This window comes from Hetaerina americana, unplaced genomic scaffold, assembly GCF_022747635.1.
Source record: "Hetaerina americana unplaced genomic scaffold, ioHetAmer1.1.p SCAF_11, whole genome shotgun sequence".
Classification (NCBI taxonomy): Eukaryota; Metazoa; Arthropoda; class Insecta; order Odonata; family Calopterygidae; genus Hetaerina; species Hetaerina americana.
This window is the reverse complement of record NW_027286181.1, coordinates 16859754-16885955: the sequence shown is the minus strand read 5'-3', so window position 1 is coordinate 16885955 and position 26202 is coordinate 16859754. Positions and strand designations below refer to the sequence as shown.

The window sequence follows — 26202 nt, the reverse complement described above, 5'->3', positions numbered from 1 at the left end:
CCCAATGGCCTATTGTACGATTATTTGTCCAAAAAAAACATACTTGAAATTATTAATAATAAATGCCATATTTTTGTGTATTTATTTCTCCTGTTTTATATTGAGTTTATGATGATTTTTTTATGTTATAGATGTAGAAACAGTGGATTTTTCTCTCTTCCTTCCGGAAATCAAGATTGCAGGACTGCGGAGGTAATGTTTCGTTTTGTTGCATTATTTAATATTTTTTAATTCGGATATTTATTCGTGCAATTGTGAGATTCTGGCTTCCCAAATCGAAAATTGTCGGGAAATGCTAGTTCTGACTTTCAGAGAAAAAAAGCAATGCACGTCCTTGGTATCATCCCTTGTATTATCTGCCAGTACTCACCATTAAGTGCTGGTTCGAACTTCCCACTGTAATTTGAATGTAATTTTTCCATCCCCTCCATCTTCATTCTTAAATTACTTCCCTGTAATCATTGTTCTCTTTTGCCGGGTGAAACCCAGCTGTGCATGCAGTAAGTAGGCTCGGGCTCTAACAGGTCCCGAAACTATCCAATCACCATCCCTTTCCGTATAAACGAGTTTTAAAATAGTTATAAAGTTATTACTATTCGAAAACCCGAACTAATTCTGAATCGGTTTGGGCGGTATAATTCCAGCAAGATTCATCAACTGGGATCAGATTGGCATTCATCATTATCATTTTACCATTCCTTTTAGAAAGTTATTTTTCATATTTGAGTTTGAAGCTCGCCAGCAGGCCCTAGGGGATATGAATTTCACACAGGAGCAAGGTTGTGAGAGATACCTAGCTCGTTTCTATGTGTCAACATTCAGTTTCCCACGAAGATCCAGTATCAACATAATCGTACCAGTTGCAGTAATGGGGTCCTTCGAATAAATTAACTGAAATTTGAATCAGAAACCATCCAGTCAGCAGCAAAAGTGTCTTCATGTCTTTCCTCCAAACGAGACTCCCCTGTTTTGAACGTACTTTCCAGCGACTTAATTAATATATTTACTTTATGACTACTGTATATAAAAACCATATACACAGTAATCAACCCGAAGGTCGGTTTGGTGGGTGATGGTAGAGTTCACCCAGTACTGATTCCGACGGCGTGTGAAATTCACACATCAGGATAGCGCATGGCTTTCCTATTTCCTCGTATATATGTTATATACATATATATATACACACATATATATAAATATATATATATATATATATACATACATACATGCGACGCAGAAAATTTCAGAAAAAATGTCTTCTATCTTTGTTGGTCGGAAACTTTTCAGACCACCCTCGTATATATGTGTATGTATTTATATAATGTATATGAGGCAAGGGGATAAGTCTAAATTGGAGGCTTTCGGGATGTGGGCATAACGAAGAATCGAAGAATGTTGAAAATAAATTATGCAGAGAGGAAGACTATTAAAAAAGTTTTGATCAGGGCGGGCACACAGAGGAACCGGGGGACAACGGTAAAAGACAGAAAAAGTGAGTGGAGGAAATATTGATGTAAGCGGTGAGATGTTGGAGGCCATGATTGAAGGAAGGAGGTTGCGGCAGATGTAGGCTGAGATTGGACTTTCTAGACTGCAGGAAGAAATAACGAACAAATGAAGAAGGAAGTAATGTAGGGAAAATACGTGAGAGTCCGTCCACGTTTTAAGTGCCACTTTTCATAACAATGGGCGTTGAGGGAATATAGGGGTTCCAAAAGCCTAAATTTAGTTGATAGAATGCCTCAGATTTGAATGTCTAATGGAACGAGGTAGTCCAGTTCGTATACCATTCAATTACGGACCGGAGACCGGATTCAATTCCGTGTGAAGTCTGCAGGTACTTTCTGCTATATCGAAGCTACGTAGTTTTCCCATGGAAAACATAGGCGTTAAAGGAAAAGAAATTGGCTTCTTCCCTGATGATGAAATATTCATGTCGTTGGGTTAATCGAGCTCTACCATTGTCTATCATACCAACCTATGAGTTGGTTACTTTTGTTATTATATGTCATTTATTATAAAAACTATTATATGCAATTTTATTATTGGGGCGTTAAAATTATCGTATTGGTGCCTTAACTTTATTTCTTTGTTTCATATGCTGCCACAGCTCTTTCGAGCGTCAGATAAATATTTTGATGGACGATGCAGTTGGGTCTATGTGGGAGAATATGGCGAACGGCCCTCTTAAGCGTTTTGATCCTCCAATATTTTCTGAGAAGGGAGTCTTATTGGAGCCGAAGGTAGGAAAACATTCATATAGCCTAGACTACGCTTGTAACCCAAATTCCATTTTTTTACATTTATTTTTGTCGTGTTTATATATTTTAGTTTGTTTTTATCTCCAGTTTTATTTGAGGGTATTTCCGGGAAACGGTGGTTATGTCTTAAGAAGGGTATAGAATACTGTAATCCGAGGAATCGTGGTTTAAATGCGAGAATTACTCATCAAATCATTTTTTTCCTTAGGAAGTAATACAGAGAGTAATCTGCTAGTCACTTGACGACAATAAACTATATATTCTTGATGTGTTGCTAAACCTTTTTACAGCTTGTGACGCGGTATTTAATTTATAGATAAATTTTCCCCGATACCGCGAGACAAGGGAGGCCGCGACTCTACTTGTTTTAAGGGCACCAGGCTAGCCGCATGGCTAGCCGCAGAGTCACGCCGCTGGCTGTCACCTGGCCCATCACACTCCTCGTCCCAGGGGAGGGCTCGCTCACCTTTTATGTGCCCCGGGGTGGGCAGCGGCTCTTCAGCTGAAATCACGAGGGACGCAAGGAGGCGCATAAAAATGGACTCCGACGAGTAAACTTCATAAGAACTATTTATTATCACAAGAAAAGGTGTGGGCGCTCCCAAGCAAACATGACGCGCGGTGCCGACGCCTGCTGGGCCACGATGTTGGGTGGCCGCTCGGCTGCAGCCGAAGATGGCCGCCTCGCTGTCGACTGCTGGCTCCCGATGTTCCGGTCGGGGCCTGCGGGGGGCCCACACGGCGAGGTCGGTTGCTGGCACGCGCACCCCCGGTGTTCGCAGGCTGTCGGTGACTCGACGATGATAGCACACGACCTTCTCTCTCGGACATCTCACAACGAACTCTCCTTACCACGTGTTGGCCGGCACTCTCCGCGCGCGGCGCGCCCCGCTCTTCTTTTTTCTTACATACGTTGTCGGCGCCAACAGATAGCGCCCCGCCGTTCTACGGCTCGCGAGAGGGGCGCGCGTATTCGAACTGGGCAAGTGACGCTGCGCCAAGCACAACGTCACATACCCCCTCCCTAAGCCGGACACTCGTCAGAGTGGACCCCTTACAAACGAGCCTGCAACTGAAACCTATGAACACAATATAATAACAACAATTTCACAGATTTCTACCAGTAGTTCACTCAGTTTTGAGATTCTGTCTTCAGCTATTGGATAGAAAATGGATAGCACAACTTTTTCTAATTTTAACCACATTCTCTATGAACATCAAGTAATACATTTGGTATGAACAAACTTTTGGCATGAATCTTTCATACGTTCCAAGGGAATTTCTCACAAAATTTCAACAAAAGCATCACTCGCTCAGATAATTCACTCTATAAAAGGCAGTACGTCCTCAGCTCAAACACATCACACCTCGTTTGCAAACTTTCATTCACCACAATTGAAGGGCTATGTGCCATAGCAACAATAATGTCCGACAGAGATTTTCACATTATTGAAAAATACATCGCTCACTTTGACTCACAGACAAGATAAATGAGGCAAACACACAATGCTGACCTATTACATAATACCAAAATTCATAAGGAATTTTTTTGAGAGTGTGCTCCGTGGGCTTGGCGCTCGGAGGACTCACCACTTTGACGAGTGGATCTTGGTGCTATATATCTTTTCAAGTCGCCAATATCTACTTTCGCGTTTTGCTTATTGGAACGCGTTTCTACGATATAAACTGTTGGAGACAGTTTTTTTAGTATCGCGATTGGTCCTTCAAATTTAGGGGCTAGCTTGGCTGAAAACCTATCAATCCCACTGGACAGATGGTGGGTCCTACGCATTACTAGGTCTCCTACATTAAATTCGATGTTTCTTCTACCCTTATTATACGCTCGCGCCTGTTTTTCCTGAGCTTTCTCTATGTTCTTGGTTACTAGATCTCGTAATAAGCCTAACCTATCGGCCCTCTTTTTCCACGCTTGTGGATCCAATCTGCTCTCTATGCCTTCCCCCTTCTCAAGCTCGCGCCGCAAACTCTTCACTGGCAGTGGATGCCTTCCGAAGTTCAAATAGGCTGGCGAGATCTTAGTCGAGGCCTGCTTCGCGGTGTTGACTGCATGCCTTAGTTCGGGTAAATGCTGATCCCAATCTCTATGGTCTATTTCTACAAACATCGCGATGGCCGTCTTCAGCGTTCGATTGGATCTTTCCACTGAGTTTGCCTGAGCATGGTATGGAGGCGTTGTTGTATGCGTTATTCCATACTCTGCCAATGCTTCTCTTACGCATTTGTTATCAAACTCTTTTCCATTATCTGTCAAGAGATACTCCGGCGTTCCCCAGCGAAATAGGACAAGCTCTCAAGTGCTTTAACCACGTTGGCCCCCGTAGCAGCTCTGACCGCCTTTAGCTCCACCCATCTTGAAAAAAAGTCCTGAAATATTATTAAGTACTTGTTCTTGGCTTTGCTAAGCGGAAACTCCACGAGATCTGCTGCTACGACGCTCCATGATCTCTCTACCGTTCTTTTACCCAATAGTCCCTGAGGCGCTTGCTGCGACGTTTTGAACTGTTGACAGTCCTGACATTGCCTCACAAAGTTGTGAATGTCGTGATAGGCCCCTCTCCAATAGTAATCTCGTACGACTCGATCGAATGTCTTTTCCACTCCGAGGTGGCCCGATGAAGGTTCACAATGGGCATCCCTGATGACCCGCTCTCGACATTCTTTTGGAAGCACGAGTTTCCAGCCCTCTTCACAATCAGCGATTGGATCGAGCAGCTCATCGTACTTGTAACGATACAAGTGGCCCGCTTCGACCTTCCAATGTTTATACCTCTCCGGATATTTGCCGACTTCCTCGACTCTGCGTTGGTAGTCCTCATCCTTTACTTCCGTAATTTCAGCGATCTTCTCTTCGCCAGAAAGTTGCTCGTACATACGAGATAGTGCATCAGGCAAATCATGGATTTTACCTCGACGATGCACCACCTCGAAGTCCCACTGCTGCAACTCCAGCGCCCATCTCGCGAGCCTACCCGTAGGTTCCTTGAGGTTTCGCAGGTATTGGAGTGCGGAGTGGTCTGTGATCACGAGGAACTTGTAGCCCTCTAAATAAGGCCTTAGTTTTTTTATGGCCCATAGAATAGCTAACAACTCTCTCTCTGTCGTCGTATAGCTTTTCTCAGCTGATGTGAGAACTCAGCTGACATAAACGATTGGATGTTCTCCGTCCTCATTCACTTGAGAAAGAACACCTCCAATTGCTTCACTACTCGCATCAGTTTGTACAATGAAGGGTTTAGAGAAGTCCGGCCTTGCCAAGACCGGGGCTTCCGTAATGGCCCTTTTGTATGTCTCAAACGCTTTCTGCTGTTCCTCTGTCCATTCCCACTCTTGACCTTTGTGCAATAACTTGGCCAGTGGAAGCTTGATTGCCGAATCGTCCTTTATGAACCGAGCGTACCATCCAATCATACCAAGAAATCGTCTTAGTTGTTTGAGGTTAGATGGTGCTGGATAATTCACGACTGGAGCTATCTTTTCCGGATCTGGTCTAAGTCCCTCTGCGTCTAACAGATATCCAAGATATGCAGCCCTGGTACAACAAAACTCGCTCTTCTCCTTATTGATTACTAGCCCTGCCTGGTCCAGTTTTCTCAACACAATTTCGACCCATTTCAGATGTTCATCGAATAATTCGGTGACTATGATTATGTCGTCCAGATATCCGAACATTATTGGTTCGAATTCTGGCCCGAACAACGAATCAATTAGTCGTTGGAACGTTGCTGGTGCGTTCGTCAAACCGAATGGCATTCGTCGGAACTGGAATAGACCTGAGCCAGGAATAGCAAAGGGTGTGTACTTCTTAGACGATTCCTCCATAGGAATCTGGTTGTAGGCCCAACGGAGATCGATTTTCGATATATAGTTGGCCTTCCTCAGCTTGTCAAGGATTGAATCCATATTAGGCAGAAGGTACGCATCCTTCTTTGTAACCTTATTAAGGTCTCTGTAATCGATACAGAATCTCGCGCCACCATCTGCTTTCTTGACAATGACTGGCGCACTGCTCCAAGCTGAGGCCGACCTTTCCACTACTCCCTCGTCTAACATCCTCTGAAGTTCCTGTTGAGCTACTTCCATCATTCTAGGAGACATTCGTCTCGGCCGATGTTTTATTGGTTCTGCTCCTTGAACGTCAATATGGTGTTCTGTCAGCAGCATTAACTTCGGGCCCTCTGTGATCGCTTGCTCTATTACCTTGTTCACTCTTCTTCTCTGGTCATCAGTGAGCGTAGTGATGCCTCCACATTCCATGTTTTTTCCCTCTCCCTGTTTCACTTCCTCTCTATTAAATTCGCTTAGTAGTGCGCTGAGCCTTAAGCTTTGATAACTCTCTAGGATTGATAGACCAGCGCATTCTGCGAAAATGTGTGGTTTATTTCTTGCCCCTTTCTTCCAAAATGGGTGCCACGGGCCCTTTTTTGCTCTCCAACACTTCTCCGCGGACATCGTATCAATTGAAAAGAGGTTTTTCAAATCCGCTCCTACGATCACTTGATGAGAAGACAGGAAATCAGCGGCTTTCCATTGCATCTTCTCCGTTTTTTCATCGATGGTAATCGTCACATCTAGGTATCCCAAAGTCTTAGCTGGTATGGGCGTCATTGGCATCGTCACTTGAGTTATTGACCCCTTCAGTCTTGACTTATACCTTTTCACCACCTCGGGACCTACTATGGTCACTTGAGCCCCGGGGTCATAGAGCGCAATGTACTCTTTTCCCCCGATCAGGACTGAGACTTGGTCTCTATTCTCTGCCGTCACACTCGCTAAACTCACTCTAGGCGTGGACTCCACGCCGACTCCCCCTCCCTGAACCGGACACAGCCTATCAGGTTTGTCCTCAATGGTTACAGGGTATATCACACTCTCACTCGACTCATTCCGGCCCGTCCCTTTGTCGGAACACAACCGATCCAGAGTGAACAGTACTTGAGGTAATTTCTCATAATCGCTCTCCTGTTCTGATTTCTGGCCCGCGTGAAGCGACTGGGCAGAATCTACATTCCACGCATGTCTCGGCGGGCTTTGTGGCACCGACGAGATGCTCTGAGGCCTCTCACTCATTCTCTCACTCTCTGCTTGCTTTGGTGGCTGGAGACAGGCTGGCCTGTTCGATCCTACCAAAGACTTGACCCTTTCGCTTTCTTCCGACCTAACGGATTGGCAGAGCGGAGCTGACTCCGTCGACCAATGCGCCTTTTGCCCCATATGCGGTTGATTTGGTGGGCGGAGACGGGCTGACCCACTCGGCTCGGCGAAATCAACGGCTGGACAGCAAATATCAGCTTTGCAGTGGAGGTCGGCCGTCCGTCTCGACTGCTCAGCTGGAGAGCTTTTCCTGATAGCTCCATTGCATTGGCCAGATCGATAGAGGTTGGCTGTCCACCTCGATCTGTAGATTTCTTCATCCTTGATCTTTGCCAACGCCTCAGATGGGTGGTGGATGTTGGCTGTCCAACTCGACCCAGGAGCAGATGTTTCATCTGGCCCATCTGAGTTTATCTCCCTTCCTTTCCCTATACAATCCTTTATTCCACTATTTACATCTCCCTTGATCGAATTTGGTTCGCAGAATTTGGCTGTCCAACTCGGCTTTTCCAAAATCGAATCACCATTTCCTAACCTAATCGACTTATTCCTATGATTATCTAAATCTAATTCAGCCGATTTATGTTCGACGGATTGGTTTGCGGGGAAGCCGCTTGGGCTAGGCGACTCCCCGCTTGTCCGTTTTCCTGCCGAGTAAACAGGTGTTTGCAATTAGGGCAATTAATTGCCAATAAGCCGACCTTGCCGCAAAGTTGGCACTTTTCTTGTGTCCTTCCAGGTCGACTGGGGCAATTGACACTGATATGCCCTCTTGCGCCACAGCTGAAACACTGGACTCTCGGGCACGCATTTGCCCTATGTCCCGACTCTCCGCAGGAATAACAAGCTCCGTCAAAGCCCGGTCCCTGGTCTCTCGCCTGTGAAGGCCTAGACCACGTAGGTCTCGTTATGGCCCTTCCTAACTCATAGCTGATGCTCTGTCTATGTCCATCGTCCCCTGATGCATCGTCCGAGTCATCACTACTGTCAGTAGATAACGACCCGCTCGTTACCTCCGACTCTGAAGAAGATGACGAAGTGGATGTTATTTCCCTCCGATACTTTTTCCTGGAACCCTTTCTCAAGTTCACTTCCTTATCGTTCTTCTCACTGCCCAATTTTTGTAAAATTCGGCTAAGTCCATCCGTTAGGTTGTTGATAATCTCTTTCTGCTGTTGCAATTGACTCTGCAACTCCTTTATTTCCTCAGAGTGGCGGTCGCTCTGTGCTGGTATTTCTTTCTGATTTGATTTCGCTTCCGAAGGCCGAATGCCCAGTTTTTCCTTTTCTCTGGTCAAATCTGACGCTTCTTTCCTTTCCCCCAGCGGCGGAAAATCATATGAGGCCATCAGCGGAAGTTTGGGCTGAGGGCCTCCCGCTGCGTTTTCTGCATTGGTCCGAATGGGGTTCAGTTCCTCATTAATTTCTCCGTCGCTTGCGGCAACTTTCTCCGTCTCGATGTGCTTCTTTTTATGCCCCTTACTGCATGCTCCTTTCGTTTTCCGCCCTGCCTCTAGGTCTTCGTCCCAGTTTAAGGAGTGTAGAGCTCCTGAGAGGGTTACATCGTCAGGCTGCACATCCTCGTCCAATTCTTTTGACCATGGTGTCCCTAACCGTGGTTGTGCCAAAAGAAGCTTAGCCCGCAATAATCGCTCTTTGCGTACTAAGAGTGGCCCTACCAAGGAGTGTCCTTTACTTGACAACTCATTTTCCACCTCTTCTTCACTCATTTGCTTAATTATTTCAAATTCTGCCTTTACCGCTGAATGCCGTAGCAGTGCCCTCATATCTCTCTGATATCTCGCCAAAAATCCAGTGTCACCCTCCATTGTAAATTAGGAAAAAAAAATTCTTAACCTATTGAATAATTAAAGGAAATGCCCCACCTAACCTAAAATACGCTTACTGCAAAAATTTAATCCTAATCTAAAGATATTTCCCTGTTCTACAGTTATTATAACAAATAGGGTAGAATAAATCAGAATTCTATATTAAAAGCATAACCTAACCTCAAAATTCAAAAATTACAAACTCCACTTCCTCTTTTCAAAGGATCCTCTGCCACTCTGGGGATACGTGGCCACGCACGGAGCTTCCCTCACGCCAATAATAGTAGTTAATCTTAGAAACCGATCGTCCCTCCGCAACTTAACTGGAAACAAGTCGCCTCGGGAATGTTCACAGCTTTCATCCCACCCTCAACGCCAAGCAACCACTCAAAGCAACCGCACAAACCACATTCAAGTACAAGAGATTGAGTAGAAATTATAATCTCTTATTTACTGCTTCCCTCACAAAGAATTTTAAATTTTTTATTTCATGAAAATGTATAGCGAAAAAAAAGGACTAATTTATAAATCAAATAGAAAAATTGTATACCGCTCGCGAAAGAGCTGTACGTAATAACTGGCGCTCGCGCGATGTTACTCACGCATCGTTCCCGCTCACACACACGCTATGCACACCATGCCGGTATCGCTCCGCTCGCTCTCCTTCACACCATTGTTGCCTCGTCAAGGCCGACGCGACGCCATTTTACACTCGCGCCGCATGCGCACTCTCGAAATATAATTGTCACTTTTCTCGCACAACAATAGAAAGGCTGCCCCACGTTGGGCGCCATTTGTGACGCGGTATTTAATTTATAGATAAATTTTCCCCGATACCGCGAGACAAGGGAGGCCGCGACTCTACTTGTTTTAAGGGCGCCAGGCTAGCCGCATGGCTAGCCGCAGAGTCACGCCGCTGGCTGTCACCTGGCCCATCACACTCCTCGTCCCAGGGGAGGGCTCGCTCACCTTTTATGTGCCCCGGGGTGGGCAGCGGCTCTTCAGCTGAAATCACGAGGGACGCAAGGAGGCGCATAAAAATGGACTCCGACGAGTAAACTTCATAAGAACTATTTATTATCACAAGAAAAGGTGTGGGCGCTCCCAAGCAAACATGACGCGCGGTGCCGACGCCTGCTGGGCCACGATGTTGGGTGGCCGCTCGGCTGCAGCCGAAGATGGCCGCCTCGCTGTCGACTGCTGGCTCCCGATGTTCCGGTCGGGGCCTGCGGGGGGCCCACACGGCGAGGTCGGTTGCTGGCACGCGCACCCCCGGTGTTCGCAGGCTGTCGGTGACTCGACGATGATAGCACACGACCTTCTCTCTCGGACATCTCACAACGAACTCTCCTTACCACGTGTTGGCCGGCACTCTCCGCGCGCGGCGCGCCCCGCTCTTCTTTTTTCTTACATACGTTGTCGGCGCCAACAGATAGCGCCCCGCCGTTCTACGGCTCGCGAGAGGGGCGCGCGTATTCGAACTGGGCAAGTGACGCTGCGCCAAGCACAACGTCACAAGCTGGAAGGTATTACAACATGGGGTTCCCAAGCCTTTTGGTGATATTTTACTGTAAAATTAATGTATATTCATGGTTAGGTAGATTTTTGCATTAGATCCAAGGAGAGAGAATTTTTTGTACCTTGGGTCCATGCTTTTACTGAGTGGAGTACTGACTGAAGACTGATTTGATTGGATAAGATAGATTCAAAAGTTAAAAAATGACTGCTTAGGGTTCGCTTCTCAAACCTACCTGTCAATTTATTAATCAAATACGAGAATTTTTCTTGTGTGATAATCTTTTGCCTTGAGCGGAATTTGAACCATCAATTTCTGGAGCCACTGATGCGTCCGTTTGCGTTGCGAATTCCTTGTGTTTTTTTTTTAAAGGGAACAATATGTTTGGATTGCCGCATATGCATTATCACAAGGTAGGTAGTCGCAATCGTGAGGATTGTGCCGCAATCCTCAAGACTGAACCACACATTTACATGCACAGGTGTGCTCCTTTTTGGTAACTTTAACTGGCTAAACCACTTCGCAGGAAATCGAGGCGTTCTCGAATCGAATCTCGATCGATGTGAAAGCTTGTTAAGCCATGACATCCTTGCGTCTGTGCACAGGGCGGCGGGTACCTCCGATAAAACTGCCAACACAGCACGCTCCTAACTTTCTTTGAATTAGAAAATTCCTCTGAAAGTTGCCCTAAACGATTCTGAAAATTTTAGAAATGTTATCAAGCGATCTACATCCCAGTTATAAGTGCTTACATAGTTTTATTGCAATTAGACTTCTCAAATCGTGTTAACTATAAGAATTTGCTGTTTGAGGAAAGTGGCCCCCCTGATGTTTCTTCAAAAGACACGGTACACGGGAGAATTCGACCAGCAAGCTGCAAAAGAGGAAAAGAGTGAGCTTGGTAGGGGTTCCCTCTCTTCCATTATTTCATTAAAAACTGGACTATCCTCTAGAACTATGCTTTCACTGGACATTAGATGGGTCATTGGGTTGGAGGGTGCGTCGAGGGAGATGAAAAATTCTCGAAATTGAGGAAAGGTGAGATCCCAAAACGGTGCTCCTATTCTACCATTGTTCGTCCCCACCATTATTGCCGTTTAACAAATATTCTACCTTGTCACCAATTAATTATGGTCTCAAAAATATAAATTGAGCAAATTTTGAATTAAAAAAAAATGAATATAGATGTTTCTAACAGCTACTGTATCCATGAAATCATACGCTCATCAAAGTGACATTGGGTTTTGGTTTATGCATGAAAAGGCCTCATATTTTTTAGCACCTGGTCGTCTATTACGTTATGGTAACGAATTACTTGATGAATGTCAACTGGAGTCTGTCAAATGCTTCCTTGATTTTTTCACTTCGTCGATTATCAAACATTTAAGATCCAACTGTTCAACCAATCTTGTCTCTCTCCACCCTCACGTGGGCCGTGCAGGAAGGCCATCGCACTTCCATGATCTACAACGTCATCGACTTCCAAGGTTTAACTTCTGGAACGCTCTTGGACGAGGTTGACTTCGCGTACGGAAAGGAGGACACGCTGATAATCCTGTACCAGCAGAGCTGGGATGCCTTTAAGGTAAGCTACAAGAAAAGAATCCGACAATGTACCCTCTGTCCTCAAATGGTCACTTCCTATCGATAAATTCAAATGAGTTGAATTCAGTGACGTGGCAATACTAAAACTACTTGTTTAAACCCGTTTAAAATTTACTCCTGATGCATCTGCGTCACTCATGAACGGCAGAAACTTTTATGGTAACTGGTCACATACGAGAAATGGTAGAAATCCCGCTCCATCTAGTATCTAAAAGGAAGATGACCATAGTTTAATCTAAATATCATTTAAAGAAATTCATTTGTCATGACATTTTCATAGTGATATAATACTTGAAACACTATCCTATAGTAGCATACTAATAAAAATGTACATTTGTGGTAAAAGTCAGTGAAGTTTTTAGATGTATCAAATTTTACTCGTTTCAATTAAAAATTCACATGCTCCAACTCCTTTTCCTGTACCGCCTAGTTTTAAAGAGGTTTGTACCCACAGAAACGTTTAGGAGCCCGTTATTTGTTGAACTAGATTTCAGGATTATCTGTGTTTTCCCTTTTTGCATGTTTACTAACCTTTAAGGGCGTTCAATGATAAAAATTATAATAGGTGGAAGAATGTAAAAATTACAACTAACACCTTTCGAGAGTGAAAGGGCATTGGAACAGGCTCATATTCAGGGAAAAATATCGTGAATTCAATTTTATGCGAAATTTAATCTTTCCTTTTGTAGTTTGTGTTATTACTTTTTTTCCATGATCGAATTGGATGGTATCTTTATGTTGCCACCGGTATTTAGCTTTATGGACTTAATACAACATAATTAAGACAAAAGAAGAAACTTGGAAATTGAACTTAACTAAAATACGACCTAGGTTTCGACGTTGGACGTCATCATCATGTCCTTACGGTGACGTCCATCGTGGAAACCGGGCAAAAAACGGGTTGGGGGCACTGACATGCATTCTATTTCGCGCCAAGTTTGACGCTGCATGGGTCAACACCAAACTCTGTTCCCAGGCTTGTGATGCGACGCCGGGGGAAAACAGTAGACAATAATAACCCGTGTGCTGTTGAGCTCTAATAGGAGATGAACTTCTTGGACTAAGGGCGACCTTCGCCTCTGCGGATTTGGTTTCTAAGTGTTCGCAAAAATAGGTAACACGACGAAAACGTAGTTTTCACACAAGCCGTTTGTTCAAGTACACAGCAGACTGTTTTCTTTTTTAGATTAGTTAATTCTGATCCCTTGTCACTCGTCGGATAAATGGCATCTTAAACATATCTATTCTACACTTAATCTCTTTAATTTTACTGACATGATCTCGCCTACCGTAGTACGATGGGGTAATACAACATTTTCAATATCATTGCTAAAGAGACATATTTTCAATTGATATTTTTAACTTCCATTTAAAATTTTGTTGTGCTTCTTAGTGACCAGGACAGGGATCGTAAACGGGAATGACGAGTGTCAGCAATTTGTTTTACTAAGCAAGCAGATAATGTGATTTACAGACCCCAACCCCAACTCCCCCTCTTCCTCCACCCCGGTCCTTCCTCATTCCAATACACTCTTCACCCAAAAAGCGTGACGACCCCTTCTCGCGAATGATGCCGTTGCTCTTTTCTCAGTTCACCTACAACGTATCGCTCGCTGACGAACCAAACGGCGAGAGAGAGTTCGTGACGGCAGTGGCGACTGCGGAGGACCTTAAATATCTCCTCAAGGTGCGGTTCTTCCTCGGCAATTCTTCGCTCTCCGTCGACGAGTTCTTCCTCCGCTGTGTACGGTGAGTATCAAGAGTCGGGAGGATACGACAGTTATAGTCCGTTTGTAAGGCAATTTAATGCTCGAGTGGGGGTTTTTTGACTGATGTATTTTGAATTAATATTTCAACACTGTTTTTATTATTTTAACAATACACCCTACCCCTGGGTATCTGTCCAAATTCACCCTTCTTGCCGTGAAACTCTCCAATACTATGATTACACGGCTAACATCTAGAGCTACGACTGCACCAACCCGTAGATCAAACCTCTCTTTCATGTTATTTCAAATGATGCCCAGAGTGTCTTCGGTATCAGGTAATTACCTGTAAAAGGATGATGTAGACGGCAGAGGTACAACACGTTCAAACTATTCTACCCATTACCGGCAAGTTTTTGGACGATGTCCGAACGACTATTATCGCTTACTTTGGAACTTTCTTATCACATCTTATACTATTGAATTGTCAATAGCATATAATGGCTACTAAATCGCAATCCGAATGAGTGTATGCATCCGCCCCTGGAATTTTTCTGACTTGAATACGTTACTTTACATCTGTCTAACCATGATATTATCTAACTGGCACTTATTTATTTGACCCGAAAATTTCCATGTGTAAGTGTGGCTGAGTTGAAGTTTGATCCTGGTGTTAATATTATCCCCTTTATACTGCAGAACTCGATTGCCTTCCCCATGAAATCATTTCTAATTCCTAAAGCGTACACTCCCTCTCCCATCCCTCCATTCGTCTACCACCACTTTCCAGTACCCGATTGTTACTACGTGTTTCGATTTATTCCTCTCATTGACCGTACAGATTATCAATTTCCTCCGCAGGCAGAAGTACTAGGCATAAGATAAAATAAATCAATTTTGTTTAAAGTTGCCACTTCATCCAAATTAATTTATCAGTATGAATGATAAGAAGTAAGTCATTTGAAAACATAAGAAGTCATTTTCTTAACCAAAAATAAGTTGTTACCTGTAAGTTGGTTCTTTTAATAAATTATAATTTTATGATGATTGCTTTGTTTTTTCGTCACTCATACCATTTGGAAGTAGCGAACGAGAGCAAATTTTTCCGTCAAAATTAAATCATTTTCTGCGGTTTAAGTGGATTTTTTGTGGGTAAATGCCAGTGGAAAGTACCAAATTTGGTCACCTGCTGCTGTTATTTTCAAATTGAATGTCCAATAAATCATTATTTTGGTCGATTCGTGGACAGAAACCTTTCGGTGACTGTCAAAGGATTGAGACCAGAGAGAGAGTGGATGCTGGAATCGGTGAAGAAAGAGATTATATCGTCCCTCCCCGCCTCCGAACTCGTGGAAATCAAGGAACTACTCTACATCCTCTATGGGTATGCTGCAGCAGAGTTGAATTCGACACTGTACACGTACGCGTGGACTTACGACCGGGAGCTCTTTAATATTGCCGCAGCTCCAGAGGAAAGACATAGGTGGGAGGAGCCGCGGCCGTGTACCGGGAAGACTAAGCGTGAGTACCCACATAATCTATACCAAATTCCAAGAAACTGCGGGAGATGCCTAAACAGTAACTTTCAGCGGAGTCATCCGCTAATGTGCATTTCAGTGCAACAATTTCAGTGTGTAAAAATCATTCGCCTTGACCGGGATTCGAGCCCGTATGTCTTAATGTCCGTTAACCTCGATAGCTTAACTGGCTAAAGCACTCGGCTGGACGTCGAGGGATCCGGGTTCGAATCCCGGTCAAGGCGAATGATTTTGACACTCTGAAATTGATGCATTGAAATACTCAATACCATATTCATTCAATGGCCCAAGCTTAGAAATGACTTGATTCGGCATGGTTTCAAAGAATTATCCGGAAATATTTTGATATTTAAAATATTTAATGAAAGAGATGAATCAGTCTTCATTTTGGGTAAATTGGGACCATTAGGTTCCTCTATCCAATATAATCCAGATCAAAGGAGTTCTCATACAAAGGATGAAGTCAGGAATGCAATATGTTAATGAATACTGTAGTACAGCAAAAACCCTTATTTGCACTTTTCAAAGGACGCCAGAAAAAAATTGTAAAATGTGGGAAAATGCAAAAAGAGGGAAAAGGAGAATTTTCAATTTTACACGCTTAATTACTGAAGTTATTGTCAGTAGTACCATTGTCATCACGAGTATCTTTAACTGGATTTTTTTTCATTGCAATCCACATAAAATCCTGCCTTTCTAAAGCAGTTATATATTGTGGAATACTTAACTTGCTTTCAAGCTCATAATATGTAGTGTAAAGCATCCAGACTGCATCCACTTTTACTAACTTTATTCCTACCATAATCATGCAGCTATGCATAAATATCTGTGCAATCATTGTTCCATAATGCACGTTGAATGAGTGAATCATAACTAAAACCAGCAGTTGTTGGAGCTCACTAGTACAATTTTCAGGAAAACATTTTGACTGTGCATTTCTCAAGTGTTCATTCGATGAATGAGCTGAACACTGATCAATAAACTGCATAATTTTCCTATGCCGAGGCCCCATTTTAGTATTCAGATCTTGGAGCTCATCCTCAAATATTTCTAAAGACGTTAATGCTGTACATACATGTAGTGGGCAGTGTTTTTACATATTTGGCCTAGGACGCACCAAGGACTCTTTGATTTACCAACCAGTAGTGGCTGAATCTTCTCACCTCCATCTGCATTTGTGATTAATAAGACAACAAGTCTTTGATTTCTCAGCACCCCTCAAACACATTATTCCCCTCTGAAGCACATTTTTTTTGTTGGCAGCATAAGGAATTTTTGAAAATTTTGGATAAACATTTTGGAATTAGGGTGATTCCCTCCCGATCGCCTACTACATCATGAATACATTAATGTAAATTGTAGACTCGATTGAATACTTAGATGATATTCTCACTCACGATCTCTCCTGGATGAAACACATACGGAGTATTGTAGACAAGCTAACAAAAAATTAGGATTCATTTGAATAGAGAGTACTTGGTAAATGTGATGCAAATGTCAAAGAGAAATGTTATCTGTCGCTGGTTAGCCCTCATTTAGAATATGCTTCAAGTTTATGGGATCCTCACGAAGCTGGATTGATAGCCGAATTGGATCGCGTGCAGCGTAGAGGAGCTAGATATGTGAAACTTTTTTATGATAAAAAAAGTATCGCATCTATGATATTAGAGCAACTAGACTGGGAAAAACGCACGGAGCGAATACTGAAGAATTACAGACTGAAGCTATGGCATAAATTGGAAGGAGGTCTCTTTAGCAGTGATGTTGAAAATGTATTATTATCCCCATCGTACTACGGTAGGAGAGATCATGTTAATAAAATTAGAGACATTAAATATAGAATAGATAGATTTAAGATATAATTATGTTCCACGAACGATAAGGGATCAAAATAACATTATCCGACCGTGGTAGGGTCATATTTAGGCCAAAATAAGTCTGATGTGTAATCACCCCCACACATCCTATCGGTGGTTTGCAGGGGTACTATGTAAATAAATAAGCGGGAAAATGACAAAAATTTCTGCGGATTCTGGTAATTCGGTATATTTTGTGTGTAAATGATAAAAATAAGCCAAAGTGAAAGAAAAGGGCTTGTCGGTCTGCAAACTCCACGAAAAACAGAATATAAACAGAAAAAAACACATTGAATATACGGAAGACCTCTACGTTACGTGATGGAGTGTTGTGCTACTGACCAGGGATCCCCGAGTTTGAATCCTGGGCCCTTGGACGTAAAACTGTTCGTAACAGTGACTGGACCACATCCACCGATGAGTAATTTTTGACGCACTTAATGGCTTAGGTTTGTGGTGAGCTTTGAGCTATCAGCACCTGGTTGATGATGATTGTGAAAATGCCACGGAAATGACGAGGTGAACTATACAGGGAATGGTGTCGCCTCCTGGTCGATGTCGCTGTCATCTTCCACCTGAAGATGCTAGCTCGAACGCCGGCGAAACTGTTGTCAGTAAAAACCACGACAGCGGTGAAACTCGAAATCAACTAAAAATTAATGAATGTATTGTGGAAAATAGGAGTAGATTGGAGGGATAGGAGACTTAGAGGGTAAGAATAGGATATGGAGCAAACATACGGAATTGAAGAGGGGCTTATTTAAGTGTGGGTTGTGTAGGAATAGGATAGGCATGTTGGACGGAATGAAGAGAGGTAGGGAATATTCAAAATTGAAAAACAGGTTAATGTAGTGTGAGGTGGCAGGTTGTGTTTTGTTAGACGAGACTACGAAATGTATCGTTGTTCAGTATGTGTCCATCCAAAATTCATCTCATACGATATAGCAGCAAATAATAATAATCCTCTTTTTTGGTTACAGATACTGGAGAGAACGTAACCGTGATCGCTCGAGGAAATGTTCCATTCATCGGATCTGAAGTGGAGTGGTGGTGAGTGTTCTCATTGTTTTACTGTTTTTTCCAGTGAAATTTAGTGAACAAATCATATAATCTATAAAATTCAAAATTTGGATTAAATGAATGTATTAAAAAATAGCTTACTGATTTTTTAAGGGATACTCTTAAATTTTTAAACATTTTGTTAAGGTTGGATGTACGACTATGCCTATGAATCCAAGGAGATTAAAAAATCTTAAATTTCGATTACTACAGCAGTTGGAACGTCTATGCATAGAATATGTATTTTATATTAATTTTCAAAATGCTGCTACATGTACAATTATTTCCTTGAGGATATCCCTATTTACTCCAGGATATCACTTTTCCCTTATGAGTTATTTAATACGATTCCATTTGCGGAGAAATTTTATCAATTTTTTTCCTTTGTTAACAAGTAACTTTATTTTATACTCACTATGTCATCACGAATCCAGGGAGAACATTTGTTAAACATTCGATTCCGCATATTAAGTTCATGTTCAATGTGTGGAAAAGCTGAATATTTTGCGCGATGCATCCGCTTCAACTCAATAAAACACCAGTGTAACTGGCCCCAGTGTCGAATAAGTAACAGTTATTTTTGCAGTTGATATCCATATCAATTTAAATATTGTGTTAGGTCTAAGGACAGATGTGATGAATAATTCTGTTGAGAGTAGAAAGGAGGACGTACTGTGAAAGATGGTTTTCAGAAAAGAGCCCAAGTATTCAGTGGTACCAAATTCATTGACGGCCTGCAATATTTTTCTAGGGACGCCTCTGCACCCCCCCCCCCAGCTTCACCCAAGCTTTGTGATATTTAAGGTATAGCATTTTCCTTAGAAGCAACATTCGGCACAGGGAAATGAACTGGCTCCCCTTATTACCCTGCTCCTGTGCGTAATTCACACGCTTAGGGTTGAGTACAAAGTTAAGTTGTATGCTCACATATGAAGCCAATATTTGGATCTAATATCGAGGTGATTATCTAAGATAACCCTAGAAAACCTAATTATGTCACAGACAAGGAATTGGTCCAACACTATACCCGGTTATTATCGAAATGTTACGGGTCGTCGTCAGATATAGAACGAGATAAGCTTTAGTCTTTGCTTTCAAAACATGAATTAGATCACTATGGTGTAGTTTATCATTAGTTTAAATAGCACAGATATGTTTTAACATTAGAAATTGTAAAAATATTTCGGCGAAGTGCATGCAGACGTAGAATATCAATAACAGTGGTTTTTTTATATTCTACGTCTACATTATTCCGAAAGTGAATCATACTCAATTATACGATGTACTCGAATATACTAGTAAAAAATACTCGATAAATAATCAATTATTCCTTTTTAATTTCACGGTAACTCTCAGGTCCTTCTCGATGCAAACGAGAAGCCACGTCGACCGGTTTATGAAGGATGTGAAGAGATTGGCCCGGGAATTCATCAGAGACCACGCCTCAAAGAACCGCGGCTTCCCGACTTCGAAATGACCTTCTCAGTGGTAAGTTTGCGACGAAACAAAGAAAGGACAACCTTTACAAGCGAGATCGTCGGTCTAACTCGTCTTCTCGATAATATTCTCGACTAGGATTCCGGCGATGCGGTGGTCTGCAAACTGACCGAAGGAATCGCCAGCAACGTGATGAACGTGAAATATGTGGACGGCACGAGTGTGGAAGTCGAAGGTGATGACTTGAAGTTCACCACATTCCTCACAATTGACAATAATCTAAAGGTAAGTAGAAGGGATGAGTGATTCCTTTTCAATATTGTTCATGAACGCGCGTAATCATGGGCTCAAGTTGGCGATCGAATAATTGTTCAAATGAATCCGGCTCCAGTACTTGACTTGCCAACTATATTCATTCACTTCATAAATACTGAAAGTATATGAAATACTGTACTACGTATTATTTATTACACATCCTAGCGCACAGAAATGGCATTGCGCTACCGTATATGCGCATATATATACATATATATATATATATATATATATTATATATATATATTAATATATATATAATATATATATATTAATGTATAAATTATTTTTATGCATATAGTATATATGTATACACATATATGCATGTAGTATATATAAATAAATATATATATATATATATATATATATATATATATATATATATATATATATATATTATTGTTAGGTAATCTACCGGTTTAGGTAGGTTTTTGGATGGACCTAATTACTAATTAAATAATTTGTGGCCCCTAGCAAAACACAACATCCTACTCTACTTCAGCTCTGAGTACTTTCTTCCTCCCTTCATCCCGTCCAACATCCCTATCCTGTTCCTTCCTTTCCTCGTTTGCCTAACATTCTCCCCTCAAATTACAGTATATATATATATACATATACATATATATATATACATATATATACAAATATATATATTATATATAATATAAATATAAATATATATATATATATATATATATATATATATATATATATATATATATATATATATATATATATATATATACTCATTTACATAGAAATAGATATCAGGAAAAGGATAGGAACACACATAACGGACGAACACAGGAGAGGTGGGGAAGGCGGAATCAAGCAGATCACAGAGTAAAAATATTTCCTAGACCCGGACTTGAACTCCGGATCTTTCCACTTGCCGGGCGGAGGCTCTTAACCACTTGAGCTATCCGGGAAACGTAATTTACCCTGAGATCTGCGATGCTTCATGCAACTAAGTGCCCGATTCTTTGGCCAAGAGTTGACGTTAGGGAGCTGTTTCACCCACCAAAGGAGAAATAGAAAACATGCAAGAAGAAAGGATAGTAGTATAGCAATCATACAACCATCATAAAGGATAAGATAAGGCATTTTTACTCTCGTGATCTGCTTGATTCCGCCTTCCCCACCTCTCTTGTGTTCCTCCTTTATGTGTGTTCCTATCCCTTTTCCTTATATCTATTTCTGTGTAAATGAGTATTTGTTCGCCGTTTGGGGGATTTCGTGTTTGAATGTATATATATGTATATATGTAATTATATATATATATATAATTATATATATATATATATATATATATATATATATATATATATATATATATATATAATATATATATATATATATATATATATATATATATATATATATATATATATATATATATATATATATATAAATATATATATATATATATATAGTATATATATTTAATATATATATATATAATATATATATATATATATATATATATATTATTTATATATATAATATATATATATATATATATATATATATATATATATATATATATATATATATTATATATATATATATATATATATATATATATATATATATATATATATAGTATATTATATATATATATATATATATATATATATATAACTATGTTTTTTAATAGTCCAAATTGACCAAAACCTTCATTCAATGGCAATTCCTCGGAAACTCCTCAGAAGCTATAATATTCATAAAAAGATGATGTCGGTACATGAGAAATTCATTCGTGGTGAAAAATCTATTCTTCGAAGGAGCTCGAATCTCACCTATTTCAATAATCATTAGGTTGATTAATAATGGTCTGAATGGAATTTTATCTACAATATCAGTAGGCCACACGGTTGCTTTTAATAAATTTAATATTTTTTTCTCATTAATGAACCCAATTGTATCCTCAATATTATTTTCAGATGCGATATCGAATTGAAGCCAGTTCAGGGAAGGAGTCAGCTTTTGGGAGAATCCGGGCTATCGCTAAAAATTTGGTGTACAGGATGGTCATGGTTGTGGACAAGAAGAAATCGATCAAATTGCAGACATTTGACATGATAGACTTAAGGTGAGAGTATGGCAAAACTTATTCCAGAATATTCTTTACTCTCTTGCATCATATAGGGTTGTAAAAGTAAGGTTTTCTTCAACGTGTCGCAGAGTAATCGAACGCCCGACCACTGTGACAACAGGGAGGCAGGTATACGCAAACGGTATTGGGATGATATTTGTGCCAGTTTTTTTCCTTCCCTCACAAATTTTGTTCTTCTCCCGAGCGAATTTGGTGGATCACTGGATTGGAAGTACTTTTCTCAAAAAACCTCGCGTCCTTAAGATTAAAAAAATCAGTTCAGGAATTACGCTCAAATGGATTTGAATATTCGCGATGCGGGAACCCGTTGAGGGAAATATTTTCATGAGCCAGAAGGATTATTATACGCGTGATATATATGGGTTGTTTTTACTCCAATTTTTACTAAAGTAATAATGTGATGTATACCTAGAAAATGTGTTATTCTGGTGCGTGATTTTTATTTCTTATATTTATTTCAGTGACATCGAAATATCTCCAAGGATACATAAGAAACAATTCACGTGGTTGGAAGGCCGGATACCCGATGCTGTCAAAGGGAACTTCACTCCGTTGGTCGAGGAAGACATAAGGAAGATGTTGAACATGGCCTTCCAATACGGAGTGACGAATTCAGGCGTCGAGCCTTACGTGAAAGATTGGAATTATCGTAAGGACTACGGGTTGAAGAGCAAAAGAGGGGACGCGAGGGAACAGCAGGACCTCTCCTACTGCCGAAAGAAATCTCTTCCGACTCAAAAGTGATGAGCAGGGGGTGTTTAAAAGGAAAGGAAAATTCTAACATCTCCGGGCTAGAGAAAGGTGTGTGTATCATAGTGTTGGGAGAAAAAGAACGGTGTGCACATCTAGGACTCTATGAGACAGAGAAGAGGTTGGGCACAAAATTGATTTCACACCATAAATACACGTTTCAGTCAACTGAAACGTCGTAAAAAGCTATGTAATTGTCACATTGACATATTTCCAACGAAACTGTGCCTAAGCTACGATTTTATAATAAGAATACTGTAATTACTAGACTTCACAATGCGCTTAGCGGTTATCTTATCATTTCATGCTTCGTATATCGACTGTCTAAACTATCTAATATCTAGTTTGTCATTTGTTCTCCATCCCTCCACCCGCTAAAACTCTTAATACCATTACGAAAAACAAGGCTTCTTAATAACAGTTGAGTAAAACATTGAATATTCAATATTTTCAGAAGTCGCTTAAGCGTGAAAAATGCCAATGGCCATGGACATTAGCACCCCACGAAATGGGTGCTGGTGGTGCTACATGTCGCTCTCTTTACTTCCTTCTCTTTACTCATGAGATAAATGGAGCTTCCATCAGAAGTTTCAATGGGATTTCATTCCTGTCAACTCGAGCATACCCTTCAACTGAGCATGAGCCATGTTTTAAGAATTGAAGTCACACTCATTTTCATTAAATTCATAATTCAATTTCATTGTTCGTTCCTCATTTTGGCACATTCTTTGGTGAAATTTCTTTTTGTGTGAGTGAGAATCAATTGAAGTTTGAATTAAAAAGGTCAGACTGGAGGCAATGGGCGTAAATAGCAGCACATTCAAAGCAGATAATCGACGGTAACAATACTTTAATGTCAAAATCGTGGTTGCGTAAACAAATTATTTGAGTTCAACGTTTTCAATAATGCGCCCGTTAATCGAGACGCAATTGGAAGCCTGGCTGAAAAATACAGTGTTCGATTCAATTGAATGAGTCGACGTGAGAAAGTCTCTGGTTTTGATCAAAACTTTTCGTGTTCGAGCAGGCACACGGGACGGATTCAATAGCGCCTTCATTCAGGTAACAATTTTTTAATCAGTTATAATTTAATCTACTTGATGCGTATGCTACGAATGTTTGGATACCTAGATCGTTACGTAGCCAGGTCCGAACGGTCTTAATCGGTTCCTCGCTTTCTTATTCTCAGCCATTCACGTGTCTGGCTAGACATTTTATCTACGTCTAAGTTTTGAAGGCAGGGGTGGATATGAGCATTCCCGTCTTGCCTCCTTGCCTCACGGGTCCTTACTCACTGGGCAGTTCATCAAGGTGTCATGCGAGATAGATAGAGGTCTTTATTTGGGCGAAATTGAGACCAAATGGTCCCTTCTTCCATTTAACCCATAGACTGTGAGACTGCTATTCGAAAAGGATTTTATCATATCCTTGGTACCTGTTTATTTCATTATTCGGCGTGTCACAGATATCCTCTTCCTAACGAAAATTATCTCTCTGCTACTCCGATTAACGAAAAATACGAGAAATACAGAGCTGACTAACTTGAGCGTGGCCACACGCATGCGGGAGATTCATGGTTATTTGAGATCTCACGTCAAGACTTCGCTTTTTTCACCGCAAATCGCCCGCACTTATCTGAAACACTATCTTATGTCCTTACTCGGTAGTTTCATTGCTGTCTTGCCGCTAACCTCTTTGAATATTTTGCAGAGAACCACTTTTCTAACTATTTATGCAAATGTGTCTATAAAATGTTCCGCTTAAAAATGCACATGCGTAGAAGCGCGAGGAATTTCACGGAACAAACGAATCATTCGGTTTGTCCGGGATTCAAAGTCAGCTCTCTCTATTTCCAGCGGTGTGTTTCAGCCAATCATTTATCTATGTATTACCGAGACGGCGTCTAATGCAATGATGTAGCTGTCTAAATCTCTCGTCCGTAAAGAAAAGGGAAAGCTGTTCGAATCCCAGTCAAGGCGAATGATTTTTTCGCTGTGAAATTCTCGCATTTGTGTAAATACATACCAATGGGTGACCAAACTGTGACTGCATTGCCCAAAATTCCTTGAATTCTATTTGTAAAGCTATACCTTCCCGGACACTACCTATCCACTTTGAAAATCTTTAGAAAACAATTTCTTGTTTGACAAAGTTATAACATTTGTAATTTTTTATTCAGTAAGAATTGAGCTTACAATTTTTAACTAAATAATAAAAATTGTCTATTTTCAATTATTATTTTTTTAACTGTTGTTTTATTTATTAAGCACATCGTTTGCCAAGATTGATTTTACTTGGAAATACGATTGAGAGAGTTTACGAGCGATATTAGTTCCAATTGTATTTTTTGAAATGCTTTTACGGGGAAATGGATATTTTTCTTTTACTATCGTCTCCTCTGTACCGTATGATATAACCTGAACCATTATTATGAATACTTTTACCTTAATACCATTAAAAACCATTGTTTATTAGCAATCACAATATGGCCTACTTACCTTTGAAGCAAGAGGACTTTCTCATCTAGCTGATTTCCCGGAGAAAAGGAAGAGAACTTTGAAAATTAAATAAATGGCTCACAGTATTCAGAATTTTAGATTCGGCTCAAAGGTAAAGGTTTACCTGTGGAATAAAATGTTTTGCTCTTTCTGATTCATGTCATTCCTTTCATGGGTAGATATTCAAAATTCTCCATTAAGGAAGAAGTCTCATCTCCTTTTCTCATCGTGGACGAGTCTTCCCCTTCGAGAGAGGGGACGTCTATGGTACTGTCTTATTAGTTTAACTAATCGTCAAATATTAATGTGTTTGCAATCAGAAAGAACATAATTGGTGAAACAACCACCCCAAAAGCCTTGGAAAGGAGCTTCGCTTGTGTGTTTATGACGGATATTCCATCTAATAATCTTTCTTCTAGACATTTCAGGTAATTTCATTATTAAATTCAAAACCAGCAGGCGATATGTGGATTTCTCCGCACGATGTCACCTGCAATTCTCAACACGATGCCCCAGGAATGGCAGCAATCTATCCTGCAACCCTCCACGAAAGAAACCCAAGCCTAAATCGCTGAAGCCATGTTATGCGTACTGCATTCACTGC

The 26202-nt window shown here is 41.0% G+C and overlaps 1 protein-coding gene across 1 annotated transcript in view; it reads left to right on the top strand.

Annotated features, from left to right (window-relative positions):
- LOC139700946 (uncharacterized) overlaps positions 1-25332 on the top strand; it is a 58917-nt gene extending 33585 nt beyond the window's left edge. The window contains exons 18-27 of the mRNA XM_071599449.1: positions 132-192; positions 2111-2243; positions 12160-12303; positions 13915-14072; positions 15279-15550; positions 18404-18473; positions 19839-19970; positions 20058-20204; positions 22178-22326; positions 22812-25332. Of these exons, the coding sequence (XP_071455550.1) occupies positions 132-192; positions 2111-2243; positions 12160-12303; positions 13915-14072; positions 15279-15550; positions 18404-18473; positions 19839-19959 (959 nt within the window). The 3' untranslated portion in view covers positions 19960-19970; positions 20058-20204; positions 22178-22326; positions 22812-25332. The remainder of the gene's footprint in view (positions 1-131; positions 193-2110; positions 2244-12159; positions 12304-13914; positions 14073-15278; positions 15551-18403; positions 18474-19838; positions 19971-20057; positions 20205-22177; positions 22327-22811) is intronic.
- The last annotated feature ends 870 nt before the right edge of the window (positions 25333-26202 follow it).